At 48.4% G+C, this 17,910-nt stretch overlaps 1 protein-coding gene across 1 annotated transcript; it reads left to right on the top strand.

The window, feature by feature from the left end:
• ANKRD60 (ankyrin repeat domain 60) lies at positions 1-9,348 on the top strand (the record flags this gene model as incomplete). The annotated part of the gene is made up of 4 exons (XM_011978182.1): positions 1-139; positions 4,719-4,849; positions 6,404-6,569; positions 9,038-9,348. Coding segments are annotated over 4 exons (747 nt in total), but the record flags the coding sequence as incomplete, so codon positions are not given.
• Positions 9,349-17,910: the final 8,562 nt, after the last annotated feature.

Raw genomic sequence — 17,910 nt, 5'->3', positions numbered from 1 at the left:
GTGCGGCTGGAGGAGACGGGGGAGATATTCCGCGTGGCAAATTGCCGCGGCGACATGACAGTGCGGGAGCTCAAAGAGGAACTGGACCTGATGGTCGGCATCCCCTTCAACCTCCAGCGGCTCCAATACCTCGACGAAGGTGGCTCCTGCCCTGACCCCTTCCCTGGCCACATGTAAGGGCACCCTGGCCACTTCTGAAGCTGGATTCCCAAAGGGAAGCTTGCTTACGTGAGAAACCCCAGATGGCAAAGGAAACCCCTGAAACCCAGCCACCCTGAAACCCAGATGGAAGGGCCACTTGGGGTCCTGGCCGCAGAGGGACTTCCCAATCTCAAACACACGGGATTCAAATTGGACTCCCAATCAAGGCAAACCTTGTCCACATGACCCGAATCCACAAGCAGGTCCTGCCTGGATTGGGCTGCATCTGCCAACCCTGAGCAAATCGTGTCCAAGCCAGGACCCCCCAGAAGCCAGACCCTCAGGCTCCCTATGTCTTCATAAGGAACACAGGTCCCAAAGCCAGTAAGACTTGTCTGAAACAAAACCTGTCCTCAGCAGGACCCCCAAACCCAGGGCAAGCCTGCCCATGTCAGTACCCCACACTCAAAGCAAACCTCAAGTCCTCCGCCATGCTGGTCTTGAGAACATCAGAACCCCAAATGCTCTAGCCAACCATGTCCACGCAAGCATGCCAAACCTGAAACAAACCCTGCTGACCTCAGGACCCACCAACCCAGAACGAAATTGCCTAACACCAGACCCCAAATCTCCAGGCTAACCGTGACTACCTCAGAACCCCAGATCCTCCAGCTACCACATCCACCCCAGGATGCCAGGGCTTGAACAAACCTTAACCACTTCAGGACCCCAAAATCCAAAGCAACCATGCCCAACTGAACCCCAAATCTCCAGGCTACCCATGACTACCTCAGAACCCCAGATTTTCCAGCCACTTTTGTCTTGCAAGGACGCCAAATCAAAACAAACCCTGTCCATCTCAGGACCCCAAAATCAAACCAGCCCAAGACTGAACCCCTAATCTCCAGGCTAACCATAACTCAGAACTCCAGATCCTCCAACAACCGTGTCCAGGCAAAGAGGTCAAAGCTGAGCTCACCATGACCATACCAGAACCCAAATCCCCTCAAAGTGTCTTCATGAGGGCTCCAAAGAATAAAACAAACTCTGTCCACAACAGGATCCCAAAGCTAAAGTCAAACCCACCCACATCTGAATTCACCCCCAGACATGAAACCACGTCTACATCAGCACTCCAAGGTTGAAGCCGGCCATGTCCATATCAGGAAGTCAAGGTTCAAACCAAACCTTGCCTCCATGAGTACCCCAAAACTCAAAGCAAACTTTTCTTGTATGTGTAACCCAAATCCTTCAGCCAACCTTATTTATACCAGAACCCCAAATTCCAGACCAAACACTTCATATAGCAGGAGCCCAAATTTTGGAGCAGATTTTATCACCATGAAGACCCCCAAATCTCAGGGTAGATGTGCTCTATTCCTACCCTCCAAATGCTACACTACTCGGGGCTACATCAGATCCCCACATCCCAAAACAAGTCCTGCCCATATGAGGACTCCGAATCCCAGAACAGACTTTTTCACATCAGGACCCCCAAACAGACAGCAAACCTTACTTTAATCAGAGCCCAAATCTAGGGTCAACTGCCCTCACAGGAACGTGAGTCTCAAAGCAAATGCTGCTATCCACGTTTGAACCTGAATACTGGAACTAACCTAGTACATATCAGAACCCCAAATGCCAAGCCGTGTCCTTGTTCACGTTGGGAGCTCAAAGCTAGCCCAGCCGGAATCAGAACCCAGAACCGAAAGTTCCCTGTGACTGAATTAGGACCCCAAGGGCCCCGCTCCAGACAAGTTTCATGTGGTAGATACCCAGCGGAGGCCAGGCACCCTAGAGCCCATCTCTCTTTCCATCAGTCTCCTTCCCTGACCTGAAGGCGTGGCTTTCCCTATCCCGATTCCCTACAATATTTAGGATATGAGAACAGGATCAAAGTCCCTGGCTCCATCATCTCCCCACCTGGTTGAAATCAACACAACACACTTCAGGAAAATGAAGATATAGAAAAAATCTCTGAGCTGCTGCACAGAGAATGTGAACAGCTGATATTGCAGAGAGACTGCAGCTGTACTGCAGGGGCTGGGGAACGATGGAGACAGACAGATCTGAAAGCAGTCTGCCTCCACGGGCTTGGTGCTGCCAGACACTGCCCTTCTGGGCTCAGTTTCCTAATCTATAACACAGAGCCACCAGCTCTAGAATTCTCAAGAGCTGTTTCCCCCTATGGACAGAAATGACTCAGGAAACTCAAAATGCACAGTGAAGGCTAAAATACCTTCCTTTGCTCTCTTTAAAATAGGTTAAGCATTTTTCATGACATATTATTTTCCTATAGGAGTATTTGGAAGATGTTCTTGGGCATTTTTGAGGTCTTATTTGGAAAGAAATGTGTTTCCAGCCTAGTCTGTATTTAACATATTAAAAGTGAGGAGAGTTGTTGAAGGACTTAGTAAGAGTTCCCAAACAAGTAATTTGAAAATTATGTATCCTCAACTACAAATGCCTGGCACCCCTTCTGTTCATTTATTTTCGCTGATGAGCTGTGCTGAGCTATTAATTCAAGAAAGCTAAGAGGGAGCGAGAGAGAGGGGGTGACTTAACACTGATGTCACAGTGCTATCACTCAACAGGCACTTAGCAACTGTTAGAAGCTCGACCTCTCTCTGCCGTTGCAGTCCTTGCCGTGGGTGGTAAACAAGAAAGACAGAAAGTGCTACTCATTATTAGAAGAAATTTGGGCTACTGCCTATAAATAATCCTCTGAGGCCTCTCCTACCCACCTCAAAATTTGGGGCGGGGGGAGATCAAATGAGATCATGTGTGAAAACCTTGAGATACACAAATCTAAAAGGGGTGAGCACATCCATGGGCCAGGGTTGCCCTTACACGTCTGTCGTCAACTTTGATAATTTATTTAGCTGGTGATAATTAGAATTTGTCTAAGTCCAAGGCAGTGGCTGCCTGTTTATAAAAAGAGGATGTACTCCGATCTCTATAGGGGTTGCTCAGCATGTGGGAGTTGTACTCTTGCACGTCTCAGCAAAACACAGCTTTACTCAATATTTTCAAAGTTGTAGGGAGTCAAGTTGTCTTACTTAGACTAATTACCGGTTATCCTCTGTGTCTGAACCACAAATAGGACACTAATGAACAGATTTGCTGATCACTATTGCCTGTTGACATCTACCATCCTGGGTATCTGGTAGCAAATTGGTGCTCATAGAGCCAAAAGTGGGAAGCCAGTGGCCCCGGAGGGAGTCAGCACTGGGGTGGCTGTTTACTTAAAGGCTGTGTGAGCCTCCGTTTGCTCATCAGCAGATGGACATATCAAACCTACCTTGGAGAGCTGTCCTAAGGATGAAAGAATATAGGTACTCAGTCTGGGCACCAAGTAATCACTAAGTACCTAGTATACAAGCACAAAGCAGTCAATCATGAAACCAGAAAACTCATGAATCCCACTGACTTGGAATGTAGACCGTCTCACCTGGGCAGAGCTGGGACTCGATGTTGATGGCATTGCTTATAAAGAAAGCATGAGGCCAAAGGAGCTCTGGTACTCCAAGTCCAAATTGGGGTGGATGTCAGCATTAGCTCCTTACATCGCATCAGCTCTCAGCTGGGGAGATTTTGTCCCCCAGAGTCCATTTGGCAATATCTGGAGACCTTTTTTTTTTTTTTTTTTTTTTTTTTTTTTTTTTGAGACAGGGTTTCACTCTATTGCCCAGGCTGGAATGCAGTGGTGCAATCTTGGCTCACTGCAACTCTGCTCAGGTGATCCTCCCACCTCAGCCTCCTAAGTAGCTGGGACCACAGGTGCGAGCCATCAGGCCCAGAAAAGGTTTGTATTTTTTGTAGAGATGGGTTTTTGCCATGTTGCCCAGGCTGCTCTCGAACTCCTGGGCTCAGGCGATCTGCCCACCTCGGCATCCCAAAGTACTGAGATGACAGGTGCGAGCCACTGTACCGAGCCTGGAGATATTTTTGATTGCCTTGATTTGGTGAACATGCTGCTAGCATCTAGTGAGTAGAGGCCGGGAAGCTGTGAACCCCTGACAATGAGGAGGGGCCCCTACCACAAGGAGTTACCCAGTCTAAACTGTCAGCAGTGCCAAGGCGGAAAAATCCCTCCCAGGCTTCAATTTGAAAGATCCAACAATTTTTTGTCATTGTCACCTCTTTAGCCAAGTAATGACATTATCCAAGAGAGTATTTTGGTTTACCCTATATGACTTGTTTAACCACATTGTGCCGTGTGTCTAATGACTGGTTACTTCAAGTTTAAGTCATTCTATTTGTAGAGTTTGCCTCATAAAATGATTTTACTGACTCATGTGCCTTTTCACAATAGGACAAGTTATAATTACAGAATTTTATAAATCGTTGGCATTGTGATTTTGTTCGGCTTCCATCTGAGCTGAACCAAATTAATTTTCTAAAAAGCATTACCAACAACAGACAGACCCACGCGGCACCATCAAATGAGATTCGTATTCGATATTTCTCAAATTATCTTTGTGGCACTCAAGGTCAGATAATCTCTTAACTTAACCAATGTAGGAGTTTATCTTTAATACGCAATTTTTTAAAAGAAAAAACATGATTCCCTGCAGGAGTTTTGATGGATGACACTACCCTGAAGTTCCATGATGTTGTTCCTGGAGGGATTATTTCATTATGTATCTGGCGTCATGACGGATGGACAGAACTTGTTTTGGCGGCTGCGGAAGGGGATCCCAGCAAGGTGTTTTCATGCTTCTTTAAATGGATCTTATACGTTACGAAGCAACCGTAAATTGTGGGGGAAATATTAGTCTTTAATATGGATATCTGAGTAACAGTTTCAGAGCAGGGAAGAGAGAACGATGAGCCGTGTCATAATTACAAAATACTGCACCGAGGGTTTGCCTTCACTCCTTGGGTTTACCATTTTGCTGGGTTTATCAATTTGTGATTTATAACCCACTTACTGCCCTGCCCCGCCCCGCCCCACAAAGGAGTCGAGGCAGCACGTTTCTATTCATGTGTATGAGTGATAAGGTCGGAAATCTAATTTAACACTGAGAGGAGAACTCCAGATAACTGGGAAATGCACAGCTCAGAGCTCGGGGCTGTGGTACAGGCCTCCGCCAGGTGCTGCCTGGTTCCGGGGCGGCGGGAGGTCCCTTGTTCCTGGGGCGAGCGGTGGGCGCTCTGTCCTCCAGGGCTCCTGCTGGCCTCTCAGCTGGGCTCTAGGGGTGGGCAGTGGGGGGCAGGAGGACAGAAACCAGATGTATACCCAACAGGGAATATGAATCGCTGCGACACGAGGGGCAATGCTCTATTCTTTCTAGAAAAGAAATTCGGATGGAAAGCTATATGCTCCTGGAGAAGAGGAGACAGAGTTTCTTTGCCGAGAAAGGGGTCAGGGAAGGCTGGGTGTAGCAGGGGCTGGGATTGGCATTCTCGGAAGAGTGGGTGGGCTCGGGGCAGGTGCAGCAGGAGGCAGCCTTGGCAGGGAGGGTGGGCAGGAAGGGGCACCCAGGCCTGACACACCTCCTCCCAATCCCTCCCGCTTCTCCTCTGCACGCTCCTCTGCCCCTTCTGTCTCCCTCCCCTTTGTCACCAGCAGTGTGGTCCATGCTTGGTTTTCTGACTCTTGCTCTGGCTGCAGGGGTCACCTCCCTGCTGTCTGAGGTTGTCAGAATTGCCATCATCCTCATCTCGATTCTGCTCCTCCCACCGCCCCAGTCCTGACTCCCACATCAGGGCAGAGTATCCTGGCTGGGGGGAACCCGTAGTCTTCCTCCCAGGCTCAAAGACTTAATTCACCACGAGCCGGTTACATGACTGGACTGTTCACCTGTGCGTGTTCAGCTTGCTCTGAAACCTAACGGAGACAGTGGGCACACAAATAGATGGGAAGGCCAGAGCTGGTCTCCAAGAGATGCCTGTCACCCTCTGGGAGGCCATTTGTATTGGCTGTTTTCTTCCTCAGTGGCTTCAACCATCTTCCTGTGGACACCCGGCAAAGCCATTTTCTCTCTTCAAAACATCGACAGGAAGACCTTCCTGCGTTCCGAGCCTGACTGATGGCGAATTCGTATTTCCTGAACATATATAAGGCGTTAAATTATGGCCTCCCCACCCTATCCTGGGTGTTTCTCAGCTTTTCTTGGAGGTTTTGCACCTCTCTTTTCCCATGATGAGCCTGAGTTTGGCATTCAAGCAGGCCTTCCCCTGAGCATGCCCCATCAGCCATCCAACAGAATGTAGCCACGCTTTTGAGAATAACTCAAACTCCTCTTATCTTGCCCAGCTATCCTGTCTCGGGGTTACTGAAGATTCCTTCTACCGAACTGCCAATTCAGAACATTTTGAGGGTGAGAAGTGGAAGCAGTGGACGTCTCAGAGGGCATTTGTGGCGTTGTATGTGGCCTCACACAGAGGTCACTCTGATGCTGTGCAGTACCTTCTAGAACACGGTAATTCTGGTAGAAAGCTTCCTATATTCATGAGTTGGGATTTTTTGCAGGTAGAAAGGACAGAGTGTCTTGTGTTCCAGGTCCTTCCAGCAGTGGTTTCCTGGACCTGTGTCTTGTCAGCCACCAATCAGGGTCCCCATGGGACCACTCGCTCCCTGTCTAGGCAAGTGTCTTAGGGTACGCCAGTCAGAGGCTGCCCTCCTTCTCTTCACCAGGTCTCAAGAAGATTCTTTCTGGTTCAGTGAGGCAGAAATTTCAGGACCCAAGACACAGGGAGCAGCTACAAAGGATTCCTGGTTCGTTTCCAACCAGACATATTGCTGGGAATATTCCCATGCTGTCTGCGTGATTTCCAGCCTCGCATGAAATTAGGATGCTGCAACGGTCCAAAATGGTCTAACCTCTGGCCAGGCACGGTGGCTCACACCTGTAATCTCAGCATTTTGGAAGGCCAAGGTAGGCAGATCACATGAGGTCAGGAGTTCATAGCCAGCCTGGCCAACATGGCGAAACCCATCTCTGCTAAAAATACAAAAATTAGATGGGTGTGGTGGCATGTACCTGTAGTCCCAGCTACTGGGGAGGCTGAGACAGGAGAATACAACAAAAACACACACACCAAAAAAAAAACAAAAAACAAAAAAAACAAAACTAGAAAAAAAACCTAAAATAATCTACCCTCCAGCCAGCACAGCTCTGTGGTGGATGGCAGGATCACCACTCTTCCTTCTCCAAGCCTCGTTATTATTTTCTCACAAGACATTCATGCTGAACTCTCTTTTCACCCCACCTCCACTTAAGGGCCTCCTTCCTCTCTCTCTCTCTCTCTCTCTCTGGCTCTCTTGATAGATAGAAACAGAAGCCTAAGACAACATTGTCTTCAAATTAAAGAGCTTTACACAACATTCCATAGGTGTACACTCTATCCTCCCTGGATGTGGGATATTTTTGGGAAAAGATGCCCACTGATGGAGATGCAGACCACTCAAGAACAATGGAGAACAGCTGTAACAGCTCAGACCACCAGCTTCCTTGGAAAAAGGGAGAACATGTTATGTGGTGTTTGGTCAATGGTTTGGGCTCAGGAGGGGCCTTTCCCAAGGGTCTCCCGTATCAGCTTGCCTCCAAATTAGACAACAGCTTCTTTCCTACCCACAGCCTTGGCTCCAGCCTCTCAGCTCAGTCATTGCTATTTTTCCCACTTACACCGAGCAAGGTGGAAAACATCTTGGATTTCCTGGGCCGGATGATTGGGCCGTGCATTGGGGGTATAAACCTCTGTGATGGGTAAAGGTTACCTAAACAATATTCTCCTTCCTTCTTTCACTGCCTGTCTGCTCTTTGCTTGTTGTAAAATGAAATATGAGCTTTGCACAGCCCAGCAGTCCCTTAAGCTCATAAAAAGTCATTTTCACTCTGATGGAACTGTGATGTATTTGAAGGCACCAGTTAAAAAATTACAGCCAGCTTTGCGAAGTTTTCTGTCCTCTGCAGACAGCTGCTGGGGGGAGGTGTCATGGTCGACACTGGTGTTCTAAGAGCCTATTTAAAACTTTACCTCACCAACCAGCCGGAGCTCATAAAAACTGGCTACCGAAATGTCAGCTGAATTTAATTGAATTGCCTTGTTTTCTGTGTCATGATATTTGTTATCCAGAATTTGATTCAATTCAACAATTCCATATTGGACACCTGTCATTAGCCCATCCATCTGCAGGAGGCAGTGAGGAATTTAATCGAAGTGAAATCTGTCCATGAGTCAGGCTGCCCATTGCGTCATTTCCCGAGTGCCTGTCTTCTGCAGGCACTGAGCTACGTGCTCGGGATGACAACAGCAACGAGCCAGATGTGTGTGTTTTCTGCCCTCCTGGAGTTTATGAGGGGAAATCAGTAGATTATTACAGATAATTCCATAGTCAATGGTGTACACAGTGTTGTGAAGATGTAGAGTGTCTATTGAGCTTATACAGGAGATTTCACGGGGTGGGAGAACTAAGGAAGATTTTCCCAAGGAAAGAAATGAAACCTAAAGGAAGGTCAGAGTTAGCTCAGAATAAAATGAGAATGTTGTGAACGGGCCTGGGGCAGGAGGCAGAGCAGGGTGTATTTAAGGGATGAAGGTGGAAGGTAGGTATAATTGGTGCCTTGGTGGTGGGGTTGGGGAGGAGAGTATGGCAGGAGGGAATGCTGGAATAGTAATGGGAAGGTATGGTGAGAGTGAGCGGGAAAGACCTAGAACATCAACCCACAGGTGGCGGGATGGCAGTGATGGATCTGAGCAGGAGTTTGATATGGGCATTCTGGAAAAATCACTGGTTACTGCCAGGGGAACATACTGGAGGCAGGGCAGTGCTGGAGCTGGGCCAGGCAGCAGGACCTCCCTGGGGAGCACTCCCTTCACAGCCCTGGACCCCTCCTGTGTTCCCCTTCCGCATGTCTTCCTTCTGGCCAATGTTCTTATTTTACAGGAGCCAGCTGCCTCAGCAGATCCCCCCTGGGCAGGACACCCCTGCATGTGGCTGCAGCAACGGGTCGGTCAGACTGTATAAGCCTTCTGCTCCAGCACGGGGCCTCCATCCATGACAAAGATGCCAAAGGGGAGACCCCCATCTCCATTGCACACCGCCTGAACCACATACAGAGTGAGCGGCAGATGTTCCTCCTCCACCAGATAGCGAAGTCAGGGATACGGGATCTTAACGACTTGGTCATGAAGAATGCTTTGCAGAGGATCAAGTCTGGGTTTAGGTCTAAGGTGACGATGATGACCCCTCATTAGCTCCCAGTGGGAACGCTTGCCTGTTGAAGCTGGTTTGGGCAACTTTGCAGAGTTCAATCCCATGGGGGTCCTTGGTGAGCAGGCAGGAAAACAGGGCAATTAACCTGAATCAGATATGAAATTATCTGTCCTGTTTGCAAATGATTTCGGGAGGGTGTTGATGGCAGGAGGTAAGTTTGTGCTCATTTGGTAATCCATTACAGACTGAACAGGCTCTGATGCCAGCCTTTAATTTTAAGCTATTTGTACATTGTACCCAATAGCGCTGCTTAGGGTGATGGGAGCCAATTACCTTCTCTCCCTTCTGGGGACTGTCTAATGCACTGGCATAATAGGAGTAATAACAATAATGATAATAGCACTATTGTTATTGTACAAAACAAGTGCCAGCAAATGTCAGGAGGTCGTGTGTGGTGTGGGCTGTGAATTTCAGTCTGTAAAGCTGTGGAACTAAATGCTCCCACAGTTAATGTTCCAGGTTTCCTGAGCCATCTTTGAGGGGTCTGCTTCTTGAGTCAGGGGCAGAAGGGAAGCTGGGTGAGCTTGGCTCTCCAAACACATTCTCCAGAAGGGATGCCTTATTACTTTTGTTGAAAGGTAACACATTGGCACTAGGTGGGGAGGAAACAGTGTAAAAGAAGATGAGAATCAGGCTGGCCACATCTTCTCCTTTGTCTCATCCCCAGGGGTCCATGCAATCTCCTCTTGCTAGTGTTCTTCTTTTCCTACCAGCACTGGGATAGCCCTTCCTTCTTTCCTTTGAGCAAACCACCTTGGAGTGTCTATCTCAACTCTCAGGTCTCTGCATTACAAAACCTTATATCACACTGCAGGATGTGCTTGGTGTTCCCACAGGGTCCCAGCCTGCCAAGTGCATGAGTGAGCTGGGCGTGGGAAACAAGAAGGAAAGATAAGGATGGGGCCAGCTGTCTGAAGAGGGCACTGAGACTCCATTCCTGCGGAGATGAAAGGCAGAGGCTGCTAGATCTTTCTAGAGCTCCAGACCTGGAAATCTGGCTTTTTGAAAGGATCTCTCTTGACTTTTTTTTTTGAGACAGAGTCTTGCTCTATTGCCCAGGCTGGAGTGCAGTGGTGCCATCTCGGCTTACTGCAACCTCCACCTCCCAGGTTCAAGCGATTCTCCTGCCTCAGCCTCCTGAGTAGCTGAGATTGCAGGCACCCGCCACCACGCCTGGCTGATTTTTGTATTTTTAGTAGAGACGGGGTTTCACCATGTTGGCCAGGTTGGTCTCGAACTCCTGACCTCATGATCTGCCCACCTCAGCCTCCCAAAGTGCTGGATTTACAGGCATGAGCCACCGCACCTGGCCAGATCTCTCTTGATTTTTAAAATTTGGCTTGAATTTTTGAAGAATGTGGTCTGCTACAAAAGGAGCGAGAAGATGCGGGGCACACCCATGTGACTGCCTCATTGTCAAACTCCATTTCATGGAGAAATGTGGTAGAATCAATCTAAGTCTCTCTGGAACAATCCAAAACTCTGATGCCACAGTGAGGGAGTAGCCACGGGTCTTGCTGGGTGGCGTATGGGGTCCACTCTCCCACCTTCCACAGACCATTCATGTTTCTCTAAAGCCCTACCTTCTAAGCAACTTTTGGAATGAAAATGTGTGGCAATGGTCTTGTGACCATTGCAGTTTTCCTGGGAATGGGCAATGGCGCTGTATCCTGGCCCCCCTTTCCCACTTCCATCCCAAGAACTGGAGTCAGCTTTTACATTAACTGGCTGCATTTCCTGCTGTCATAGCAAGTAAGATCTGTGTTAATGATGTGGTTTTACACTCAGTGTACGTGGCTGTACCCAGCTCAGCACTCTGTTTGACAAATAATAGCCGAGGAAAAAAATACCTCAGCATCAGCTATGTCAAAACTGAGATCTTGCTCTTGGCAGACGTTCTGCAAAGTCAACAGGCAGATATTAAGCAACCCCAACCCAATGGGGCAATCCATTTAGCTAATGAGGTGTTAGGGGGGTGACGCGGGCACTCTTTTAACTTAACAAGTGGCATCACTCAGAGTCGTGCATTTGCCAGGAGCTCTGCCCAGCCGCCTTCATTGTTTGGAGAACCAACTGCCCGACTTCTATATGTAAAATTCTGGGGGCAGGCACTCTGTCTCCATCTACCTCCAATTCAATTAAACACTTGGCCAGACATTGGGCAGGTCCCAAACTCTTCGTGGTGACATTTTGCTCAGTCTGTGGTAGGGTCATCTGAACACTCATAGGTCCTGGGGAGTGCTCCATCCTGTATCACTTATGAAATAAAATATGTCCAGAGCCATAGAAGGATTGAGTTGCCATTGGGTGAGACGTTACATTTTGTAGATATTTCATTACACATTTATTCTGAAGAGGTTTTTTTTTTTCACATTTTGGGAGACAACAAAGTTTTTTTTGAGTGTGTAGGGGGTCAATCTCAAACATTTTTGTTGGACCCTGGAGGTGGTCTGGCATGGTGGTCAGGCACATCTCTGCTCTGTCAGGCCATGACATCCAGTTCCTTTGCCTCATCTGGCATCCCCAGGTAGGGCTGGGCTTGCAGTCACGAGAGGGGAAGAGCTGCCTGTGCAGAGGTGGGGATAGAGGCTTTGGGGTCAGCACACATCTCGGCTTGCATCTTACTGGTTTCCCTCCAAAGATGACTCTGCGGGGCCTTCAGCTGCCTGCTGGACTCTTGCCACCATCTCCTCACTCAGTCTCAGACCTGGGGCACTCCCTTGCCTGAAGCGTATTCACTAATCCAGGGGTTCCCAGAGAGCAGGGAGGGCATCTCACTGGTGGCACCTCAGGGGACTTCAGGTGGTCCCTGACACTGTATTAAGTGACACTGAAACACTGGGTGGGAAAGGCAATCCCTTTTGACATTGCTGTCGGTCCTTTCCGTATCCACAAGGAGAAAGTTTCCTTTTTATGCTAGTATGGCTTCGACACCACCCTGACCCTCACCAATCTCCCTCTTAAACACACATCAGCAGAGCGCAGTGTTTTGTTAGGTAGCCGTCTTTTGCTGGGATTTAACGGCACTGTCTTGTTTTCAGTGCACTGCAGGCCAGGGTTCTATCCCTTTCTCTCCTCCTTACTAGTTGTGTGACCTTGGACCAAATGGTCACCTCCCAAGAGCCTCAGGGTCTTTATCCGTCACGTGGGCCTCGTCACCAGCATCCCAACCTGGTTTGCATTGGTGAAAGGAGACTGCCAATGTGGATTGTGCCCTCAAGACCCAAGGCCCTGTCAGCGAGACCCCAAGATGCAGTGGGAGGGGCCTGGGCTTGCAGTCTGGCAGATTCGGTTTAGAATTTTCCTCCACCACAAGCTGTGTGGCATCGGGCCAAGCAATGGCACCTCTCAGAGCATCAGTTTTCTCCTCTGTAATACTCAGGTAATAAAACCTGGCCTCTGTCATTGGAGGGATTAAATGTCTGGCACGGAGCAGACGCTTGAAAAATGGTAGCCATTATTATTATTATTATTATTGCTACAACCACTTAATTTGTTTAAAATATTTACTTACTGGGAATCAATACACCGCCCCCCACCAGCCCCCGTCTCCAGATAACCTCATACATTTTCAGCAAACCTTATACAGTAATAGTCTCTGTCCAGAAGTAATAATCCCCAAAGTGGGAGATAAATAAATTCTGTTAAGTTTGCCGATTTGGGTGTGAAGTAGAGGGCTTTCTTAGCTACTTGAAAAAAGTGCGTTCTGAACTTGAAACTCCAGGGCCAGTTCTGCAGGAGAGGAAAACAGCTCTAAGGCAAGAGGAAAATTCCAGTCACTGGGCTCTGCCTCCGCAGTGCCGCACTGATTGCAGATGCTTCCAGCAGAGGGCACAGAAACCCATTAACATTTAGACAAACAATCGTGTTTGTGTTCATTGGAAATGTCAGAAACGCCGCAGTCTGCGCCACTTTGAAAACGGGCCTCACATATGGGCTTTTGTGCCTGAACCCCTGGAATTGTCTGCAAAATGTGCATGCCTGTATACATTTTCTGGGGAGAACCTTCATAGCTCCCATTATATCCTGAAAGGGTCTGTGGACCACCCATTCCCCAAGGTACCAAAACCTGCTCAAATAACAAGGAATTCAACCATAGCAATTGTCAAAGTAATCAAACCGAAACCGACATAGTACAATGTCACGCTTTACCCATTTGATTGGCTTGCATTACCAATTTACAATTGGAAAAATGATAAATACTCCTAACATCTGGGGCTGTGGTGTGTGTGTGTGTGTATGTGTGTGTGCGTGCACGTGTGTGCACCTGGGAAACATGTCCGCACTGCAGAGGGGAGCCTGTCAACTCCCATCTTCCTGCAGGATTGATTGCTATCTGACAATACATATTCAGAATGCCCATGACTTAGCACAGCGGCCTCACTTCTGTAAATCCATCCTACAGAGAGGAAGCCCCTGTACAAAAATGAGACCTGTTCACAAATGTTCGTGACTGCTGTTAATGGTGGCAGAAACCCCTGTACAAAATGAGACCTGTTTGCAAATATTCGTGACTGCTGTTTATGGTGGCAGGTGCCTGGAAACACTCTACATGCCCACAAGGGGGAGGGATGGTGGCTCATTTTGCAGCTACGACAACGTGACTTGATCTGTATGTACAGGCCAGGGGACAGACATGAGGGATATCTGGGATGTGTCATTAAGTGGAAAACAGCAAGTTGCCCAAGAAATGTTATGAGCACGATTTTAAAAAGAGGCAAATCCAGTGTCTATATATGTTTATTTGAGCACAAATAATGATGTCAAAGGTATACCTCCAAACTGTTAGCATTGCTTGCTTCAGGGCAAGAGAACTGTTTTACACAGCCCTGAGTTGTTACAACCGGCAAGTCTCCATTTTTGAGACAGGGTCCCACTCCATCATCTAGGCTGGAGTGCAGTGGTGCAATCACAGCTCATTGCAGCCTCAACCTCCTCGGCTCAAGTGATCCTCCCATCTCAGCCTCTTGAGTAGCTGGGACTACAGGAGCGCCTCACCATGCCTGGCTAATTTTTTGTATATACATATTTTAACAGAGACAGGGTTTCACCATGTTGCCAAATTCCTGGGCTCAAGCGATCTGTCCGCCTCAGCCTCCCAAAGTGCTGGGATTATAGGAATAAGCCATCGTGCCTGGCCTTTCTTTTATTTTTTATCGTGGCAAAAGACACACAGCATTTATCCTTAGTGACATTTAGTACATTCACAATGTTGTGCAACCATCACACTATTTCCAGAACATTTTCATCATTTCAAAAACAAACCCCATACCCACTTGTGTTCATCCCAGATACCTTCTCCCTCCAGTCCTAGATGACCACCAATCGACTTTCTGTCTATACATTTGCATATTCTGAATATTTCATATAAATCAGATCATACCATATCTGTCCCCCCCACCTTTTTTTTGAGACAGAGTCCCACTCTGTCATCCAGGCTGGAGTACAGAGGCATGATCTCAGCTCACTGCAACCTCTGCCTCCCAAGTTCAAGCGATTCTCCAGCCTCAGCCTCCTGAGTAGCTGGGATTACAGGCGCGTACCACTGCGTCTGGCTAATTTTTGTATTTTTAGTAGAGACCAGGTTTCATCATCTTGGCTAGGCTGGTCTTGAACTCCTGACCTCAGGTGATCCACCCACTTCGGCCTTCCAAAGTCCTGGGACTACAGATGTGAGCCACTGTGCCCAGGCACATGTAGCCTTTTGGATCTGGTTTTTAGTATACCATTTTTGAGGTTCACCCATGTTGTGGTATGTCTTAGGACTTCATTCTTTTTATGGCTGAATGACATTCCATTGTACGAATATATCACGTTTTGTTTATCCATTTATTAGCTGGTAGCTATTGGGATTGCTTCCACCTTGTGGCTGTCGTGAGTAGTTCTGCTATGAGCATTGGTGTATAAGAATTTGTTTGAGTTCCTACATTCAACTTTTGGGTGCACATTAGGAGGGGAATTGCTGGGTCACATGGTAATTCTGTGTTTAACAGCGTATCTTATTTTTGTAATTAAAAAAAAAATCAGGCTGTGGAGGCTCATGCCTGTAATCCCAACACTTTGGGAAGCCGAAGTGGGAAGAGTGCTTGAGCTCAGGAGTTCGAGACCAGCCTGTGCAATATAGTGAGACCCCCATCTCCACAAAAAAATTAAAAAAAATTAGCTGGTGGCATGCACCTATAGTTCCAACTACTCAGGAAGCTGAGGCAAGAGGATGGCTTGAGCCGGGGAGGTCAAGGCTGTAGTGAGCTGTGATCACAGCACTTCCCTCCAGCCTAGGTGACAGTGAGACACTGTGTTAAAAAAATAATAACCAATATAAAAAAGGAAGGAAAAGAGAAACCGCCCCCCCACCCCTCCCATGTCAGGCTGTCTAGAGTGGAGAATTACGACAATCATGTGTTGAGTATTTTCCAGGCACCCTACATGCGTGATCTCATTTGGTCTTTTCAGTGACCCCGGAAGGCGGACGTTCTCAGTCAGTATCACAATCGCATGGGGGCTTTGTTAAAACACAGATTGCTGGGCCCCACCTCCCAAGGATGCGAGACTCAGCGTTTGGGACAGGGCCTGAGACTGCATTTCTGACAAACTCCCTGGGAAGGTGGTGCTGAGCAGCACTGAGCACGTTCTCTTTCATGCCCATTTGTCACGGAGGAAATGGAGGCTCAGAGAAGGTTAGCAACTTGCCCAGCAACACACAGCACCTAGGTGGCAGAGTGAGGATGCCTGCCCCTCTGCCGTAGTTTCTAGTCCCTGTCGGGATGAAGCCGAATGTGACTGTTCTGAGCGGCAAAAGTAAAGGTTCCACCACCTTTGGGAGGCAGGCAGGGCAGTATTTTGGTTCTGGAGTCAGCTTGTCCGGGAGGCCTTCGTGGAGGCTACGACCTTGATTACTCCTCCAACTCCCCTCTTTCTCTACTTGTAAAAGGCAGAAAATGCCAGCATTCATTCTCAAAGCATCGACGGCCCTGCCCAGCCAGAGTCCAGCTGGGAAAGGCACATTGGGCTGAGCACGGTCAGGCAGTGCAGAGGACAGGATGGACGGGCAGGTACGCACACCCCACGGACACTTCCTCCTGGGCTGCGCCCCAGCCCCAGCAGCCCACAGGACACACCCCAGAGGTCCTGAGCACTTTCCTCTCCTCTGTCTTGGATTCACGCAAAGAAAATCCTCCCCGGGCCGGCCGGGGTCGGCTCCCGCCAGGTGGCGCTGTCGAACGCGGTTGCCGCAGGTGCGCGGCCACGGCGGCCTGTAGGTGTCACTGCGAGACCGCTGATCAACTCCCCGAGCGCAGCGTCGCGCGGATTCCGGCTGACGGTGCATCCGCCCCCATCCGCCCCACCAGCCGCCACCGAATTGCAGATCCTGTTGCATTCCCCAGTTTTCTTCTTTCCCATTAGGCCGTTACACACCAAAGATTTTCCACTCTTGGTACGTTTGTGCTGTGTTGATCTTTGGATAGTAGAGACTATTTTGAAACATAGGTAACTACGTGGATAGTATTTTCACATGCCATTCATAGTGTAAGAATTTAGAGAGAAACACGGTCCTCCAGTCCACAGAGTCTTCCCCGGTGAGGGCGGGGGCCGGGGCGGGGGGCTAACGAACTATTTTTTTAGAGTCAGGGATAAGAGCTAGCCAGCTTTACAGATAAATTCCATTTTTTAAAACTTGTCCTCCTAAAGGGAAGAAAAGTCTAGGACCTTCCTTTCAATCCTAGTGAACATGTTAATTAATATTCGCCCAGGAGGGGCTGTAACAAGAAAAGCAAGAAGGAATTAGGCTGACCTAGGTATTTCCAAGCCCAAGATCCTCAACATCATTCTCCCCAAGCAAGATAACAGTCATGTGTCGCTTAAAAGGGGTGCTTTCCGAGAACTGTGTCCTCGGGTAATTTTGCCGTTGTGCAAACATCATAGGGAGTACTTACACAAACTAGATGGCAGAGCCCACACACACCCAGGATATGGGATATAGCCAGTTGCTCCTACGCCATGTTACTTAACCTGTGCAGCATGCTGCTGTATTGAGTGTGGTAGGCCAGGGGTCTCCAACCCCTGGCCACAGAGCAGTATTGTTCTGTTAGGAACCAGGCCACACAGCAGCAGGTGAACAGCAAGCTAGCAAGGGAAGCTTCATCTGTATTTACAGGCACTCCCCATCGTGAGCTCTACCTCCTGTCAGATCAGCGGCAGCATTAGATTCTCATAGGAGCGTGAACCCTATTGTGAACTGCTCATGTGAGGGATCTAGGTTGTGTGCTCCTGATGAGAATCTAATGTCCAACGATCTGTCTCTGTCTCCCAGCACTCCCAGATGGGACTGTGTAGTTGCAGGAAAACAAGTTCAGGGCTCCCACTGATTCTACATGATGGTGAACTGTGTAATTATTTCATTATATATAACAATGTAATAATAATAGAAATAAAGTACACAATAAATGTAATGCGCTTGAATCATCCCAAAACCATCTCTCCCCTCTGGTCCGTGGAAAAATTGACTTCCACAAGATGGGTCCCTGGTGCCAAAAATGTTGGGG

The sequence above is a fragment of the Mandrillus leucophaeus genome, unplaced genomic scaffold (assembly GCF_000951045.1).
Source record: "Mandrillus leucophaeus isolate KB7577 unplaced genomic scaffold, Mleu.le_1.0 Scaffold19, whole genome shotgun sequence".
Lineage (NCBI taxonomy): Eukaryota > Metazoa > Chordata > Mammalia > Primates > Cercopithecidae > Mandrillus > Mandrillus leucophaeus.
Note: the sequence above shows the minus strand (reverse complement) of the source record. Positions and strands in the feature narration are given on the sequence as shown.